The sequence below is a fragment of the Athalia rosae genome, chromosome 1 (genome assembly GCF_917208135.1).
Source record: "Athalia rosae chromosome 1, iyAthRosa1.1, whole genome shotgun sequence".
In the NCBI taxonomy this organism is placed as follows: domain Eukaryota; kingdom Metazoa; phylum Arthropoda; class Insecta; order Hymenoptera; family Athaliidae; genus Athalia; species Athalia rosae.
In genome coordinates, this window is record NC_064026.1 from 30943973 (window position 1) to 30962718 (window position 18746).

The 18746-nt window shown below is 40.1% G+C and overlaps 4 protein-coding genes across 7 annotated transcripts; 3 read left to right on the top strand and 1 right to left on the bottom strand.

The window, feature by feature from the left end:
• Nucleotides 1-3081: 3081 nt before the first annotated feature.
• On the top strand, nt 3082-5424 carry LOC105684185 (basic helix-loop-helix transcription factor amos). 2 transcript variants are annotated; one of them, XM_025746575.2, is made up of 5 exons: nt 3082-3440; nt 3538-3752; nt 3838-4006; nt 4241-4452; nt 4544-5424. In XM_025746575.2, the coding sequence occupies exons 1-5, from the start codon at nt 3319-3321 to the stop codon at nt 4648-4650; spliced, it is 825 nt and encodes a 274-aa protein (XP_025602360.1). In that variant the 5' UTR covers nt 3082-3318; the 3' UTR covers nt 4651-5424. The 2 variants fall into 2 exon arrangements, with proteins under 2 accessions (XP_025602360.1, XP_048505064.1); XM_048649107.1 differs by having other exon boundaries at nt 4244-4452.
• On the top strand, nt 5332-8139 carry LOC105684178. Its single transcript, XM_012397339.3, has 4 exons — nt 5332-5420; nt 5705-6539; nt 6638-6995; nt 7087-8139. Exons 2-4 carry the CDS (start codon nt 5788-5790, stop codon nt 8047-8049), a joined length of 2073 nt encoding a protein of 690 aa, XP_012252762.2. The 5' UTR covers nt 5332-5420; nt 5705-5787; the 3' UTR covers nt 8050-8139.
• Nucleotides 8070-13194, bottom strand: LOC105684179 (transmembrane protein 26). Its single transcript, XM_048649096.1, has 8 exons — nt 13069-13194; nt 11432-11970; nt 10719-10896; nt 10452-10649; nt 10157-10375; nt 9704-10089; nt 9066-9596; nt 8070-8989 (listed from the first exon to the last, which is right to left on the bottom strand). The coding sequence occupies exons 2-8, from the start codon at nt 11623-11625 to the stop codon at nt 8950-8952; spliced, it is 1746 nt and encodes a 581-aa protein (XP_048505053.1). The 5' UTR covers nt 11626-11970; nt 13069-13194; the 3' UTR covers nt 8070-8949.
• Nucleotides 12180-17881, top strand: LOC105684204 (sorting nexin-13-like). Of its 3 annotated transcripts, none has more exons than XM_012397384.3 (10): nt 12183-12340; nt 12743-12855; nt 12921-13020; nt 13107-13193; nt 13368-13492; nt 13558-14116; nt 14233-15804; nt 15920-16108; nt 16188-16402; nt 16491-17881. In XM_012397384.3, exons 2-10 carry the CDS (start codon nt 12743-12745, stop codon nt 16819-16821), a joined length of 3291 nt encoding a protein of 1096 aa, XP_012252807.2. In that variant the 5' UTR covers nt 12183-12340; the 3' UTR covers nt 16822-17881. The 3 variants fall into 3 exon arrangements, with proteins under 3 accessions (XP_048505051.1, XP_012252807.2, XP_012252806.2); XM_012397383.3 differs by lacking the exon at nt 12183-12340 and adding an exon at nt 12394-12621; XM_048649094.1 differs by lacking the exon at nt 12743-12855 and having other exon boundaries at nt 12180-12340.
• Nucleotides 17882-18746: the final 865 nt, after the last annotated feature.

An 18746-nucleotide genomic window follows, 5' to 3' on the forward strand; every position in this document is an offset into this window, starting at 1 on the left:
TTACAAGTATTAATAGTAAATCGTTCTCGGATTATCCTGCTCAATGTTCGAGGATGAATCCTGGATCAATTCCGAATATCTGCTCTACGGTGTGATATAACGGATAGACGTAAGTCCTGTAGGATACGTGTTTGCTTTTCCCGCAACTCGTAACCGCGGAATATCCAAAACCTTGAAAAGCAAATATGAATTCCTGGTTATCCGCAACCACTCGTGTAACCTCGTAAGCATATTTGACCAATAAATAATTTGGCAAACAAATTGATCCCCAAGGACTATAAACAGATACTTAGGGGCACGCGCCCGGCGATAGTTTCCCCATGACACGGTAAAAGTAAAGCAGCCATAGGGCACCCTCAACCGATTCTACAGACCCACCTACACCGGCAAAATTTGGACAACAATTAAACGGCGATCCCCCGGGACCCCGACTGTGAGAACTCGAGAGGGGCCCGCGGCGTGAAATCTCTATTACCCCGGTGATGGTCACCGATTCCCCATGCATAAATGGGTCTGTACATGTCTGAATATGTGAGAAACATTTGTATGTATTCATGCGCTATACATATATTATAATAATAGCGATGGTTGCTTTCATACCGAGTCCTGCTCAGTCTAGTAGCGTTGTAAAAAGGGTGGCGATATAAGTCAAAGGTGTTAACATATCTACCTGCAATTTTTTTCTTTGTTTTCTGTACTTGAATTCGGAGATTTTTCTGTCAGGTAAGTAATGATCGAATAACTCAATACGTACAGTTCTTGCAGTACTTTGACTTATGCCAAATTACCAATTAATTCCGTCGAGATGTCCTTGATTTTTCACTATTTCGATCGATAAATTGGCAATAACTCGTTTAATTTCACGGATGGATCAATTTGACTTGTGGATTCGGATTCCTGAGATCAAAATACATAAGAATAGCAAATAAAATCCAATTAAAAAAAATATCGATTTTTCACCCCAAAATCGAAAAAACTCCAAGGGGTACCCCTTTGGATTTTTCCGATTTTTGGGCCAAAAATGAAGTATTTTTAAAATCGATCGTATGACGCTTTTCTAATGTATTTTGACCTCAGGAACACGAATTCGTTGAGCAAATTGAGCTAGGAATTTTTCCCATCGAGATACCTCGATTTTTCTGCTCCGAAAAGCGAAAAATCAGCGATAACTTTTTGAATTTTATAGATGGATCAATTTTACTTGCGGATTCGAGTTCCTGAGATCAAAATACATAAGAATAGCATATAAAACCCAATTAAAAAAAATGTCGATCTTTTACCCCAAAATTGGGAAAATTCCAAGGGGTACCCCTTTGGATTTTTTCGATTTTTGGGCCAAAAATTAAGTATTTTAAAAATCGATCGTACGATGCTTTTGTAATGTATTTTGACCTCAGGAACACGAATCCATCGATTAAATTGAGCTACGAATTTTTCCTATCAAAATATCTCAATTTTTCTGATCCAAAAATCAAGAGTAGGCTGTAGACACAGAAAATTTTTGCCGAATCTTGAGCAATTTTTAACTCCAGCGAAATTCGTCATCCGTTCTTCGGAGTTCTTACCGTCGCATGCGAAATCATCTGCAGTTGTGGGGAACATGAAAATGCTCTTTCCCCAAAGATTTCTTCAACCCCTTTGGATTTCGGATGGAAAATTAGCTGAACAAGTAATCTCATCTGACGTAGTATCAAATGCATGATATTTGGGGACCGGCAGCACATCGCATGGTGGTTTTTTCGGTCCATTGTGCCCGCATTAACACCTTGTATAATTGCAGGGACAAAAATTTTATTGTGAGAGTCGGGTGCGAGTACTATGATGGGATATATAGGTACCGACCTAATTTGAATATTGGCCCATTCAAAGCGCACTGCATATCGTGTATATATGTATAGCATCCACATCACTTTATACCCTGCCACGGGGCAAAAGGAAGACCAATATTTAAGCTCCGTGCGGTTGCCCGCTTCAATTCCATTCAAGATGTACTTTCAATGGGAGAGATCGGTTTAACGCCATCGTACTTACTATTCTAATTGTGTACATGTATGTACGTATATATTCTATCTACGATACCTGCATGTTCACTACAAATGAAATACAATTTTCTCAGGCTGTCATTTCGAACAGCTTCGTCATAATCGTAGTGTTTGTTATACAGCCTACTCTGATAATATATCGCGGGTATCTGCATTCGGAAAAAACTTTTATTCAATAAATTGATAAAATTCATCTTCCCCAGTCGATCTCGACATTTTTCTCATAACTAATAATGAAACAATACGTCTCGTTTTACTCACAAATAATATTTTGGGACTGTTTGATACACTCAGTTTGTTTAACTGAGCTCGTCAATAAATTCCTCGTAATGAAATACGATCAATATTTGGTTTGTAGGAGAAAGTTTTAATTACAATTTAATCTTTTATCAACGAGCAACAAATTTTTTTTCCCGTTCAAACGACAACATTCTTATTGATTCAAGAAGCTTCGAACATGTCGTAATGTAAATTTCAACTGGTATTATTCGATAATTATCTACAACTTGATATTCTGCACAACTTCAGAGTAAAAGTTTATCGAGTCTAGCTACAGTTAGTGAAGATTCTTAAAAAATTGTGGCGAAAAAATTTTGTTCACTCTTTGTCTGTGCTTCGATATGCCTCGAGACTATAACCACATTATTATTTAAATTATCTCCGGTTAATTGATCAATTCGTTTCGCGGAAATTTCCAGTACCAAAAATGGCTCCTCTGCCTCGGTGTGTACAAATGTGTTCGAGCTTACATGATACAGTATTCGTTACACATAAACATACAGAAAAATCCATGCCTGCAGTTTATAGCCAAAACATATAGAAATCGTCCTCCCCACCTTCGCGTCTTTGAATGCCTCCCGAACAAGGTTTTCCGAAATCCGCGAATAGCGGAGCTAAGGTTAAATATTTTCGGGGTTGAAGTCATCTGATTGGTTATCCCGTTAAGGGCGCCGGCTCTAAGCTCCACCCGTGGGTTGTCTGCCGTATCGATTCACCCCCGCGTGATATCATTTCGGGTGGGTATATAAGGGTAAGTCCCTAGGGAACCCCGCGATAGTCGTACTTCAATAATCCTCCGAACCCGTACATTAATTCCCGGAGCAAAAATCGGAATTTCGCTGCATAATAAATTCGGAAGATAAAATAAATAAATAAAAAAACGCTGTGAACATTGTGCATGTAACGAGAAAAATCTGTAACACCCACATACGCGCGTTTTTGTTTCTCCCCAAAAAAAAGGAAATTCAAAATACCTTTTGAAAAACGTTTTCGAATCATGTCGTCCCACACGGGGAGAACTCAGTACAACGATTACGAGGAAAGAAATCAGAGAATTCGGCACAGACCCGGAGGAGCGACAACGAGGGGACCGGCAGATTCCACCGTTGCGTGTTCCAGGTAATTAGTTTCTTTCCTTGTCAATTATTGATCACGTCTTTTCTTCCCTCATGGAGAACTAGTGCGATGAATCAAAGACGACTTTTTTTTTAATCAGTTCACAGTATTACGTGAGTCCAAACAGTGACATCAGCGAAGAGGATCTATCCGAACTTCCCTCCTGCGTATACGCCGGAAGATCTTCGTCCCAGCAACAGCAACAACAGCAACATGTTGTCCACACCGGTCCAGCGGGACACCAGCAACACACTCATCAACATTCCCATACGCATTCACCATTGCATTATCACATACCGGTACAGTCCAGTGCAGGTAAGATCGAAAAAGATATCTTACATGAGAAAAAAAATACTCATTCGATTTCTTGAGTCCTGACATCCATCCATTATATAATTAGATCATGGCGAGGCGGATATGAACGGGATAACTGGTATGAACGGTATGAACGGAATGAACGGAATGAATTCAATGAACGGGGGCGTTGAGGAGGGTTATTACCCGAACGGAAGTCCTTACAGGATTCAAAGGCACGCAGCAAATATACGGGAAAGAAAACGTATGCTCAGGTGAGAAAATCTATCAGTCTGAGGGATTATCGAACTTTTAAACCAGGTGTCTTAAGATAACAGTCGTGGGGGATGTCGCGCTAAGTTTTTGAAAAAAAGGAGTTCACTGAATCGTCAAATTTTTCAACGAAAAAATTGGAATACTTGAAAGTAAAAGATCATACCCGACTTACATACCGTGACAATTACCGATGAATAAGGAGAACGACTTCTAAGTGTGATTGCGATTTTTAGCAGCATCAACTCGGCTTTCGACGAACTGAGGGTCCACGTGCCAACGTTTCCATACGAAAAAAGATTGTCAAAAATCGACACCCTCCGACTCGCAATTGCCTACATTGCACTCCTTAGGGAAGTACTGGCCGCCAGATTAGACCCTCTTACATACGTAGAGCGATGCCTTCGGGGAGAAATTAGCGGCGAAAGAGCCGAATGGAATACAAGTGGTGCGAAATATTACGTTATTAGCTATTAAAAATCGAAAGATTTTTCTGTATCATTTTTTTATTCATTTTCACATTGGTGATGTCCTTGCAGATCTGACGGCACGACTTTCCTGGATAAATTGGGAAAATTTAGGCGTCAATCCAAACCGGCGTTCCGTTTTAACAACTCTAGCCCTAACTACCGATAACATGAATTGAGATATGTATTGCAGAGTTGAAGTTTATGGAAACTATCGTACACATGAATGAGTTACGTGTAGTTTAAGCTCTATAGTTAAGCTTGGGGCTTCCTTGGATGTAAATATTTTCAGACAGCAGTTGTATAGAATCTCAAACGTCACCACCCGAGTGAATAGTAACTGAAATGTTCAACGTGTAATGTAATATTATGTATTTAAACAATGTATAGTACAGACTATGTGCAATACTAATATATTATGAAAAAATATAAATTGCACATACAGCGCACACATAAAAACCACAAAGACGGAGAAAAATATTTTCGTGAAATGCGAAGCGGTACGATATTAACATTATATTGTGTGATATTTGTTTGAAAATCCTTTCCCTGGAAGTTAATTGATTGAGAAACGATTATAACGTCGACTGAAGATTTTAGAAAATTAAAATTTAAAAAATCTGCAGTCAACGATTATCAGGAAATAGTAACGATCATATATATTTGCAAAAAGGACCGACTAGAGGACTCTGCTTCATGGCACATTTTGGAGCTTTCGAGCGCTGAAAAGAAGGCTTCGACCAACTGACTAATTAGAAAACAAATGAAAGATGCCTCATGGACTTTTGTCGATTTTTATCTGACGTCGCGTCAGTTTGAAGCACTTTATCGACTAATTTCTTACACTTAAAACACTAATTGTTAGTTCAGCAAGATTTATTCCGAGCTAGTGTTCAATCAGAGTGATTATTCTACCCGGAAACACGTGTGCTGCATCTCAAAAAACAAGGTACGACCGCAAAAATCAGAATATAAAAGGGATTTTCCGAGAACGACGAATTAGTGAACTTCCATCTCGGCAGGTTTTTCACTGATATCGAATATTTTCTCTTTTCATTCATTCGTTTATTCATTAAATTTTGGTAAAAGCAGTGAAATTCTATTTACTTGCGAATATTTAACCTCACGAATCCTGAAGCAAAATTTTAGTTAAACAAAAAAATGTGCTGATGCTTATTTGTTCTACTATTAGTGATCTACCCACATTAAATGTCGACCGTACATTTTTTGTAGTGTACAAAAAAGTCGGGACGATTTTTCAATATTTCGGGGCGATTTTTGGATCACTAGAATTGGATCCCTGATCCCTCCGCACGATGGCTTCCGCAGAGGAAAAATCAGCAATGATAAATGGCTCAAGAAGTCCTCATGGAGGGCGCAGGTCTTCGGGGGCAGCGTCGGATGACGAGATAAGCGTGATAGCTGTTATAAAAAAAGGGACTTCCGGGATTCCGAAGCGTGCGAGGTATCATTACATACGAGAGTTGCCTCTGCTGGCCGTTAAGTCGTTCAAGAAGTCGGTACACAAGCCGATCAGAAAAATCCCAAGGGAATTCTCTCTGGAATCAACCTTAACCAGATCCCTGAAACCAACCTCCGATATTACAGCGCTCCGAAAACCCAAGATAATTGAACTAGGAGACGAAAATTCGAAATTGGAATTGCACAGACAGTTCAATATTCCAGAAAAAAAATCGGACAAAGAACAGTCAGTAAATTCAACTAAAGGATTGAGCACCTGTACAGGTGATGGAAACACAAATATCATTCACAAACTACCGCCTGGTACGATTATCATAAAAAAAGAACTCAGAACTCCCTCCAGGAGCAACAACGAAAAAACTGATGTCACAACAACAGGAGAAAATGATAACGGCAATAATTCAGCCGAAGCTATGACCACGACCAATACTACAACTTCGATGGGAAGCAGTAGCAATAGCAGTGAGAGTAGCAGTGCCAGCAGCTTCGGAAGCGGAAGTAGCAGCGGTGGATTAAGATCAGGGTCAGCATCCCCCTCAACTAAAGTGAAAAGACTGCAGCGGGGGACCAGGGCGAACATAAAAAAGTACAGCGCTCACGTTTTTATCAGAGAAAATTTTCTTTTGCTAGCTAATCATTCATTAAATTACCGAATTATCGATATACTTATCATTTTTTAATTAGAACGTCACAGGATATCGCGCCTCGAAGAAATCCTGCCCGACGCGGCTCTAAAAAAGTACCTTCAGTCGCGTTAACGTCACCGGTATCGACAGTAACGTCAACAACGACTCATCCTCGTCAACGTCAGCGACTTTTGACCACCAGAAGACAGTCTGAAAGGAATCATACCGTTTCTCAAACCGGGATTGGAACCAGAAGGACGAAAGCAATTACTATGCCTTACATGAATACCAGATCTGTTACGAGAAAACTTTACACCGTTGGAGCGACTTATCAAGCTCCTACTCGTAGAGATGAAACTGAATGGCGGGAATGGCCGGTCCATGGAATGCATGAAAGACCGATTTTTCACCCACAAGTAATTTCGCTTACATTCTAGCGCATTTTTCAATAGAGAATCGGAATAAATTGCCTATTTTTACAGTCTATTCCTTTTTCATCCCACGTAGGTCGGTCTCGCGACTGAATATATTGGGCGCATTTACTGGACGAGCAACGAGAACCAAGAATCCGGTTGGAAGTACCGCGAGGTCCTGCAGGATGTGAACGCTGAACATGTAGAAATTGTATCCGTGGATCCGCGGGCGATGCCGACGACGAACAAAGATGTCACCGCGAGTCCCGGAAACGTCGAATCCTCCGACGATGATTCCTTCGGCGTCTGCATGCACAATACTCTGCATTCGGTGCTGGCTTACTGTGCACAGGTAATGGCACCTGGTTATCGGCACATTTTAGCTAAAAAAAAACAATCCCATGACCCCGCCACTCGCCCAGAACAATCCGGGGAATCCGAGAGCCGGAAAATCGGGGACGCAGACTCTGAGGGACTCGGGGTAAACAACCGACTGGACCTCAACGAGCTGGAGAATTCATCGATAAGCGACGAGGCACTAATGAAAATGTCATCCATCTACAAAAAATTTCTACCCGATGAGGACCTCGACGCATCGCCTTCTACGGAAAATAATACCATTGATCAGAGTCAAACTTGTCATTCGGTGAAAAGCAACGCCAATGAGACTTCGGAAATTGCAAAAATACTTTCGGAGTATAACGAGAGCTTGAAGAACGCGAGTGCCCGCTCTGGCAGCGGTTGTTCTCTAGGCCCCTGTGCTGTCTCTGCGAAAATTAATGAAGAGAAGGTAGAAGTCATACATAATTCCGAGAGCTCCGCTAAACCCTCTCCGAATGACAGGAGCATTCCGGGTTCGGCAGTATCGGAAAATCTTTCGCAAACCGGTGAGGAATCAAAAAATGCTGAGTATTGGCTCGAGGAACTGCTAGTGGATACTAGCCTACTTTACTGCGTTGCAAGTGGTGTGAATCAATCGGATTTGAGTCGTTATGTCGACACTCTGGATTCGAAGCAAAGCCTTCAGTGGATTCAACGTCGCAAGTCTGAGTGGTAAGAAATAACAAACGAAAATAATAAAAATCATATTTGTACAGATCGAGATAGTTCTTTGATTATAATAGATACAAAACTTGCAAAGCTGATAGTATTATTTTAATAAGTGTTCGGTATATGTTCTACAATATTATAGAGTGTACAATTACAGACTACACATTTTATACGTTAGATATCTGTGTATTTAGTACAACTACACATCAAGCATTTTCAGTGTGAGTTCAGCTGAGCATTTTTCATTTCGCTGTTCTTCTGCCATCGTGCCTAATAAGTATTATACCGACGATTGAAAGCTTTCTCTAATATTACATCTTGACGTACGGTAAATTTTTTCAATCTATATAAGAGATAATAAATAACACTACATATTCGATTGCGATTAGATTAGATATTAATCGCAATCATAAAGGTCATGAGATGAGGCGAAAGTACCAGACATAGTTTTGTCGATAGCCACATTTGATGAATATTTCTGATTTCCTGACGATGATTTTAGGATAGGCGAAATATGAATCATAGCAGAAGATACTAGAGTATAAGTAATTTTCGAGTCAGTTGACATCACTTTACCCTTTTTGAGAAAATATATCTTACTTTCTCTTAATTTATCGAAATTCTATTGCGTCGCGATTTCCTTCAATCTCATGATTTACCACGTACACCTCAACTATTACGAGAGATAGTGAGATCCACCGAAGTTATTAAAAAATTCGATCGAATACCATTTCTTCCAAAAATGTATAACGATTTTCTAGTCCACCAAGGCGGGACTTCGCCGGTGGTGATTACTCCTTATCGTGAGAACAAGGCCATCGTTTATACCGGCGTGAATAAAGAGCATGCAAATCACAAGGATAGCCGCATAGAGGAAGAACATCGCCATGATGCCGAGGCTCCGTTGTCAATCGCGAACCTCGTTCCCTCTCCTACGCCTTCTGTATCTGCGAAAAAAGCGGTATTTTGTATTACAGAATTTTTATTAAATTTAATTTCCAGCAATTGCGCTAGTGTTGTTACCTCCGGGCGCTCTCCGAATCGCTTCTTTCGAAGCTACGATTGCTGTTCCTCGCACCTGAAGAACGTGAAGAATTAGTTCTATCCCCAATTCTCTTTTCCTCGTCCTCAGACTCGGTAACTGTTTGTCCTTCGAGTTCCTCCTCCTCCTCTTCTTCCTCTCCATCTTCTAGTTCAGGGGCGTCGCGGCGACGACGACCCTTTCCAATTTTGTCTTTATCCCCAGCCACGCCCCGTGTCGATCCCTCTGTTTTTCTAGGACGTCGTCCCTTACCGTGACGGCTCCCTTTTGGACTTTCCCCCGTGCTGGACTTACCATCTTTATTCTGGTCCACGGAATGTCTCCTTTTTTTCCTCTTCGGCTCCGATCGTTTACTGCGGCGTTCTTGATCATCGGTAGAATTATCCCGCATGCAACTCTCGGAATCACGAGACTTTTTTTTATTTTCTCGCTTTTGGAGTTTGTCCTGTTTTGAAGATGCCCTGGAACTGGAGGTCGAATAACCCGTGTCCTGACGCCCGCCCTTCGTTCGTCTATAGATCCAGATGATTCGAAAGCGGGTGAAAAGCAAAGATTATCGGCTGTATGCTCTTAAGTAAATCCTTGCAAAAAAATAACATGCCCATTACTTTTAGCTCACCTCGATGACACCTCGGTATTCCTAGGGGAGAGTTCGTATCTGTCAGATTCCTGATCTGATTCATCGCTTTCGGAAGCGAAACTTTGAATTTTCTTGGACCCCTCAGCGGCATAAATCCTTGTACGTTTGGAGCCGTCGTCTTCATATTTCCGTTTCCGCATCGGTGTTACTCCTCGTGAAATAATGCTGATGTTTCCTGACTGCGCTTGACGTTTTCCAAGATTTTCCGACTTTCGTCTGATTTTTCCCTCACTCTGGACAACGTAAAGTCTATACAACTGGAGCAATATTACTAACGTATTTTTACACGTGAAAAAGATGTTCATGTAGCTCACTATCTGGTAGTGTATTATGAGGATCAAACGGAACGCCAGGAACGGTCCGTCCTAAAATAAAAAATGAAACTACAAATAAATTTTACCAGTCAAGAAAACTCTTAAAATACAAATTCACCTGAAGTGCCATATTTAGAGCGATGCCCCAGACATCGATGCTACAGCAGCTCGTTTCCGGCGGACGAACGTCTCGTTTCCGTTTAACAGTTGTCCCTGAGGAGAGTCGAGATTTCCTGGACTTCGTTGCGGTCAGGACAACCGTAAACTGCATCAATGACCATGCCCAAATAGCGAGCGTCAGGTAGACGAGAACAGGTTCTTGAGCGATCTTACTTTCCTGTAAAAATGGCACTAAGTGTGATTGACCTCTCAGTGGCCTTAGGTATACCTGCACTGTTATGCATTTTTTGAACCTTGAAGGAGTCGAAGAACTCGATTATATCAGCCGCTGTACCGATGTAAACGAGTAATAGTTGACTAAGTTGATCTCGCGTTAGTTCCCCTTTCGGAAGCATCCATCTTCCGATTATGAGAACCAGCATTAAAAATTGCTCTATCAGCGTCACCCACGTTTCCGTCGATATTTGTATATCCGGTAACATGATGTTCACCTAAATTTATACAAGGTTTAACGCAAGTACGAAATCTATGCACAACTTGAGGTATACACAACAACGTACGCCAAGAGCTTTTTCCAAATTTTTTAAATCCGCCCCAGCTAAATTCGTGAAATTTAAGTTGTCTGTGAAGTTCATATTGGACTCCCTCATTCTCAATCTTCTGTCGACCTTGTCTAATTCCAAAAGCCATATAGCCGGTACAACGCTGCTTAGGTAAAGAAATACTGATGGGCAGAACCTTGTGAGAAAAATGTACATTTAGGTCGTATGCATTGTATAAATTTCTTGTTCTCATCGGTTTTATTAGGGTGAATCCAGCGCGCTACGCTGTACGGAAAAATGAGATCGATAAATATTGAGTTGATTTGGGTGAAAACGAATGTGGTGCTAATGCCTAATTTCCGACCGTCACCCCAAGACGCGCGTACAAAAGACCAACACAATTTTCGCTATCCCCAACCCCTGCAAACGGTCTGCACTGCGCGGCAGGAATCACAATGATGCAGAGTTATTTCTATCCGGATCGTCAAATCCTATGCGGTGGAAAATTGGCTTGTTAGGGTTCTCCCTTCGTTAGGATGAAACATAAAAATGCAGTATATTTATTATTCATACCAAAACATGAAGATGTGAGCTATATTCGCCCGAAGAACTGATATTTCAAACATAGAAAAAACTGCGCGTTACTTATAATTAGGAAATCATTATTTTATTCCATAACTTATATTTCAAGGGGATGAATTAGTTAATCACACAAGAGTCCGCATTCTTACCATTTCCACTCTTGGTTCTCTTTTATCGTAAGAGTAAAAATCCCTTCGAAAAACAGCAACAGTATGGGGCAACTCAAATACCAGTAGAGTGGATTTTTTTTAAAACTTGTCACTTGCCAAATTGCTATAAATCCATGGGTCGCAAATACCAATCTCGTTATTATCGCTTTTAAAGTTGCCAAAAGTTTTACCATAATAGCCGAGCGAATATTCTTCGAATAGTATCCCAAATTTTGAAACCTCTATTTAAATCGAGCTTTAATTTTTTCCAATCTACCTATATTTTCTTCTCCATTTATTTATTTGTTTCATTTATAAATAAGCTATTATTAATATTTAATGTAGTTGTTATTATTCTATTCTGCACCGACGAATTAGGGATGACGGATTTACGAAGACTGTTCATTCGGGGCTGAGCTTTCGACCCTTTGTGGAATTTGAAAACAGAATACCGAAACTCCTGCTAATAGGGGATGAACGTGCAGTGACATCTTCCGTGGGGTGCTGCAACTGACAACCAAGCGTTGAAATCTCCGGAGCTTGAAAAGAAATATCGTACACATGAATTAATTGGGGAACTAATTTTCAACAGATATTCGTTGTTCCATCACCTAAATGTCTTGGATTATATTAGAATCATGAAAGTAAAATAAAAATGATCCCAACGGATTCAAATAGCGAAAATCCTGAAGACGCTTGCGCGCGATATTGAAGTGGCGCCGTTAGTTTTCGTGTGCGGAACTGAAAAGATGTCGTCGGGTCGACGTCGCGATGTAATCCTCTCTCGGAAAAATGTAAATAAAAGGTCGGTCAGCTGACCACCTTTCGACGATAAGCTTTAACAGTTGCAAGGCCCAATATGTGCGTGGCTGCTGCTAGAATTGACGTGGATTTCTCAAGAACTTCGAGGTTCGTATTCTGACTTCTCCCACACAATCTTGATAGACTCCCTTTGCCGAACTTAACCCATACGCCGCGTAATATTATGCGGAGCACGCGCGAGGGTATCGGAAGGCCACGTCTGTCATATGTCATTAATCGCCTTGAAGTATTCCAAGTGACGAACCAACATATCAACATTCGCAGTAGCTATTTGGAGATTTAAGAATTTTTCCACCGGCTGTCATTTGCTTACCACAGCGAATCATCAACAAATCAGTATTTAACCCGACAGATTAGTTTGACAGATGGTACAATAACAATAATTGGATCCTAGGTTGTCCCACCCCCTTTTTGCTTTTTGCCCCATTATTTCATCTGTTGTGTAAACAATGCTCTACATTTCTCACTCATTTTTGACATTCATTTCAGATGAACGTTCCGCTGTACGGTGTTGCTACGACCATTGTGATATTGTTCATCACGCTTTTTGGATTAGAGACGATTTTTAAAATAACCATAGTTCTCATTGTGCTGCTAACAGGGTAATTCATTATAACTTTTCGTGAGTTGACACCATTAATCATTCAATTGCTATTTCAATATACAGAATACTAACGTCCATTTATGGTCGCTACGCTACCAATCTTGATGAGGAAGTTAAAAACCGTAGAGAAAACTTGTTCAAAAAGACGGACAAGTTACGACAGGTATCAGTTTCTGCTCATTTTAGATTACTTAGAAATTTTACAACTCACAGTGACTAACTGTTTATCTCTTTTCATCCCTGTACCAGATAATCGATGATGCAACCAAACACAAGGTGAAATTCACTACTGACAGAAGAGTCACTGGTAGTCATGTTATCGATGAATCATTGCAGGTAGATACAAAGTCCAGTAATCACAGTGTAGCTAGCAGCTCTGAAAATCTCAGACACAACCTGATGTTGGCCCAAAATTTCTCATAGAGCTTTTTATATGTTGCAAGTATTTGCATAGTTTTTTCATGGTAGATAACTTATTCACATTGTTTCACTCAACGATACTCTTTCTAGGAGATATTAGACTTCATTTTGAGGGATCATGTTGAGCCATGGTACAGTCGTTTAACGGATGATGAAGAGTTCACCAAGTCCGTCAGAGACACAGCTCAAAAGATTGCTATTAATTTAGCAAATAGGTAAATACATGAAAATATCTTTGATAATTCTCTGATCCGCATTGTCATCACGCTAATGATCACAGGGTGAAGGATGTTGACTGGATACCGTATCTGACAACACGGCTAGTCGATGATGCTGCGTCGCATGTCCGTCTTTATAGACAAGCCCGTGCAAAGATGAAAGGAACCAAACCTCACAGAGGCAGTGGGAGTTCGAGTACATCAGGAAGTACACCCAAAAAGAGTGCAACACCAACCCACCGTAGAAACAAAAGCGAGACCGATATATCTTGGTATTCTCAATCAAAATTTTACGTTCCAAACCTTGGAGCCCTCACAGAACCCGGGCCTGAACCAACAAGTGACTCGGAGGATTCTTTGGAAAAAATATTCTTTGACCTCGAAGTACAAATGGAAAATAATCTAATCTGCAGGGATCTCGTATGCACCGATGAAAGTCAAGAGCTGGTGTTCCTCTCTGAAATATCAGAAATTCTTTTATTTCTGTTACTGCCGAAGGAAGATTTTGACTGTTTATCCGTCAGAATTATCCTGAGAGAGCTGCTAGTCAACGTTGTTATGAAACCGATGCTGAATTTGCTGTCTGATCCAGATTATATTAATCAAGCTTGCATATGGCTGGTCAGTAATAAACCACAATTGTCTTTGTATTTCACAAAACTAGTACGTTAGAATCAGCGTCCTAAAGTTAGACTTGTATTTTAAGGTAATTTTTGTTTTTTTTTCTCTTGTTTCAGTGTTCTAAGGAAATGTCCCTTCCTAGTGAAATGTTTTTAACAGTAATCCGAATAACAGACAACCTTGAGGAACTAGCTGCTACCAAAGTTATCGTGTCGAAAGAAATCGCACACCTACGGTCAAAAGATTCAGGTGGGGAGGACGATCTGACAGTTAAACAACGGTTGAACAGCATGTTATATGTGAAAAAAATTCTGGATACTCGCATGATACGGATGCAAGAGGGTCTGGAGAATGACCTGACTGATGGTATGAGTACTCACCCGGATTGGAACCGACTGCTGGTCCCTGGTCACAAACTAGTAAATCTCCCACTGGATGAATTATTGAAAAATAACATAGCTCTCAGCTATTACATCGATTATATGACAAGTATAGGTGCAGAGGGTTACTTATTCTTTTATCTAAATATCTATGGTTGGAAAGTATCAGCCGAGCAACAGATATCTGACATAGAACTTCAGAAGCTCCAAGGCAATGGTACTGACCATGGGCTAAAGTCCAAAAATATCGATCTTGAAAACCTGAAAGAAGCTGCATTAAAAATCTACCAACAATATCTTAGTGACAAGGCGTCCATACGGCTCCAGCTTGATGACGCCCTCGTTAAAAATCTTATTTCTCGGATAAAATCCGAAACCGTAAGAGAAACGTGGTTCGATGACCTACAGACCTGTTGCTATGATAAACTTCAAAACGAGGACCGATTTTTGCCTGCCTTCAAACGGTCGGTTTCATATATCAAGCTTCTGGCAGAATTAGACTTGCTCAAAGATCCTACATCCGAAGAAGACTCGAGATCATTGGACAGCATAAGCGTTTCATCATTGAGCACAGATATTGACGTGCATCAGACTGATGTCGAAGAGACTGGGTTCAGAGTGAAATCGAATCCCAACTCTTCAACGCACCTGACGAGTCTGGGAGTGGAGCAAGGGGGTGGAGTATTTGATGAGACAGATTTATATACAGAGGCTAATACTGATGCCGAAGTTTTTACAGAAGCGACTCAGGTCAGCGTTTTTGGAGATGGGAAGCGATTGGCAAGGGATATAAGTTCCAGCACTGATTCGGACGTGACATTCTACTTAGAAGGGGACAGTGACCAGCGGTATCTTAAAATTGGAGAGACGGAAACTGATCAGAATGCAATTAAAAAATTGCAGCAAGGGAGATTTGACATAGTCGCAGAGATAATTGAGACTGGTATTGTTAGTGACAGAGGAAAAACATATGGTATTTATGCAGTTGCGGTAACCAAGAGGTACGACACAGGATATCAAGAAAAGTGGCATATCTACAGGAGGTACTCAGACTTTCACGACCTTCACCAGAAAATCAAGGACAAATATTATGACCTCGCTAAAGTTCCATTTCCGGCAAAAAAAGCTTTCCACAACATGGACCGCTCAGTCTTAGAAAGAAGAATGACCATGCTCAATGCTTGGCTACAGCAATTGACCAGACCTCTTACTGTAGATGGACATTTGGGCCTACAATCTTTACTGCTCATGTTCTTGGAACAAGGAGATTACGACAAAGGTGTCACCGGGGGTCATGTCGCCAGAACGGTAATTGAGATCTAGTTTTCCAAACTAGTACCAATGCCATACAGCGCATGCCGAGTAGAATTGCAATGTGAACAGTATTAGTGTACTCCATTTTTATCCGCTTTTTGTATTCCAGCTTGATACTTTGGTGAATCCTCTAAAGACTTCTATGAAGAATATGACACAGGCAGTAAAGACTATGCCAGATAATATGCTGAGCACGGTAGATGGTGTGATGGACAACATAAGCAAATTCTTTGGTAATCCGAAGAAAAATAACATACTGTATGAAAGTGCCAAAGTTGGGGCAAGCCTCGATGCGGAAGTAAGTATGAGGAAAACTAGATGTTTTGTAGAATAAGATGATAGGTAAAAAAGTGACTAATGTTTTGGCATAATTTTAGACAGATGATAACATTCCATTGCGAATTATTTTGCTCTTGATGGACGAGGTGTTTGACCTAAAAGTGAAGAACCAATGGCTTAGGCGTAGAATTGTGACATTATTGCGGCAAATAATCCGAATGATGTTCGGTGACATCGTAAACAGAAGAATAGTAGAATACGTTTCCCTCTTGACAAGCCCGAAGAACGTCGCGACGTATTTGAAGCTATTCAAGTAAATATTTTATCAATAATGAATTAAAATTACGAATTCATTTTCAAGATAAATGCGAACATTAAATGAATTTTCCGTGAATTTACAGGCAGAGTTTTTGGCCAAACGGTGTAAAGGCAGAAGCAAAACCACCACGAGACTCCGAAACAAAAAGCAGAACCCGTGTAGCAGCAAAAATTGCTTTGCTTTCATGCTTCTCAGACGAACTTAAACATATCATTGGCAGTGAAACTACGCGCCGTGGGTTACTCAGAGTATTTCAACTCTTTCAAGAACCTGTGCTCAATCGAAGACTGCTTTACGTACTCTTAGAGGGTATCATAGAGAATTTATTTCCGCAAAACGACTTGGTATCCGTTATTAGAAAATTGTATTCATCATCATCGAGGGTGAAAGTCAAGGAAAAGGGCAAGTCTTGATGAACGGCCATGTGCTCGTCGCCTCAACGCAACTGACAGATACATCATTGTACAATATGTTGATAATGCGTGGTGATGCAGCCTTGAAGCATCAACTTTGAAAGAATTGAACACCGAATTCATTTTAGGGCATCTAAATCAGAATAGAATAGTTGATGTATCTATCTCTGGCAGGGTATCGTTCGATGTAATCGCCTTGTACATTCATAGCGTACCCATAAATGTATATATGTATGTACACTAGTACCTACTTACTGAGGAGTGACCGACTCACGACGTCGAGGTACATGTTTTAAGTACCTCAGTGGCCAAAAATGATGATAACCAAAGTTGAATCGGCTGAATTTCATGAAAGTCCAAATGGGCAGCTGTAACCAATCGGTATTACACAGACTAATAATTATTATTTCATGAATTTTACATTTGTGATTAATTATAAAGGTGTATACACTATATATATATATGTACAATACATACACACACAAACACGTGAATCACATGACACCGTATTATCTAATCATTCCAATCGCATTTTAGCTTATATTAAAAATATCTCATTCTTCGGTGAAACGCGAAAAAAAACTCTGCCGCGAACACAATGCACTCGCCCCCGAGAGCTGCAGTTAGCCCACGGGAGTTATACTTTATTAGTCAATCTCAGTATACAGAAATATTATACATATACGGTATAAATACAATAATATAATTACTAGAGATAATGATCATCTGATTATTTGGTTAAACGGCGGCTACTATACATATGTTTACCCATTGCTCTGAACATGAATACAATATCCAAACTGCCGCGTCTTGTGCCATTTACTTCATACATTTATATTTATTTTTTATCAGGCCGGATTTTGGTGAATGGAGATTAATGTTGAGATTTAGAATTCACGGCATGTGGAACTGCAGCCCATTTGAATGTCATAGTATCTACTAGGAACAAATCAATCATTCATAAGGTATCCATAGCGTATATCTCTGTATATAGATACAGTTATTTATATTGTATTAAAATAATGCCCTACAATTATTAAAAAATGTCTTTATATTATAAGTTTTGAGTGTCCTACTATGTTTCTCTAGCGAGATAAAAATTTTCCTCATCACAAAATTGTTTACAGATTTTTCATAGGCCAATAGTTGAACCGAAGTCGAGAAATCGGAAGATATGAACGACTTTTATTTTTCTTGTTGATAACACGGGTGAAACTTAAAAAAAAATTTAATTAAATTTTTCAAGTTTTATATTTTTAGTTAATCAATTTCGAACGACCGATTATTACGTCCCCATCTGGAACACTTTGAAATATATGAAAAAAGAAGAGGGATATAAGGACTCAAAAAAAAAACCATTGACTCCCTGCTTTTGCTGGGTGATATATCGATTAGTTCCGAAGTTTCGGCTATATAAGGAACGCCGGATGTTACTCGTAAAAAGAGTTTTTGCAACATCACAAAAGTGCTGCAGATAATATAATATTACACGTATTCCCGAAGGCGTACAGAGAAGAAAACATCGCGGACCCCTAATTAAGGCACGCGCAAAAATTCTTCGTAATCCTTACAGTGGCAGTAGCAGCAGCAGCTGCAAAGTAGCTCTAACAATATAAGCAAATAAGTACACACACGGTCTAACCCGAGGATTTTGCGGCACGAAACCCGCAGGAGCCACGCCACTTTGAACAATGAAAAAACACGTTATATAATATGCAGGATAAATAACGTAAATTTGGCGTCCAGATGAGAATGAATCTTGAGAATCATGGTTGCCAGATATGATTTTGACCAACGCTATTATTTTCACATCACGTTCGATCAAGCTATTTATTGCGCCATCAACAAAAAAGTTCAGTTGGCAGTAGGCGAATGACAAAATATTTTGTTTAATGAATAGAAAAAAAATGCTAAGACATTGGTAA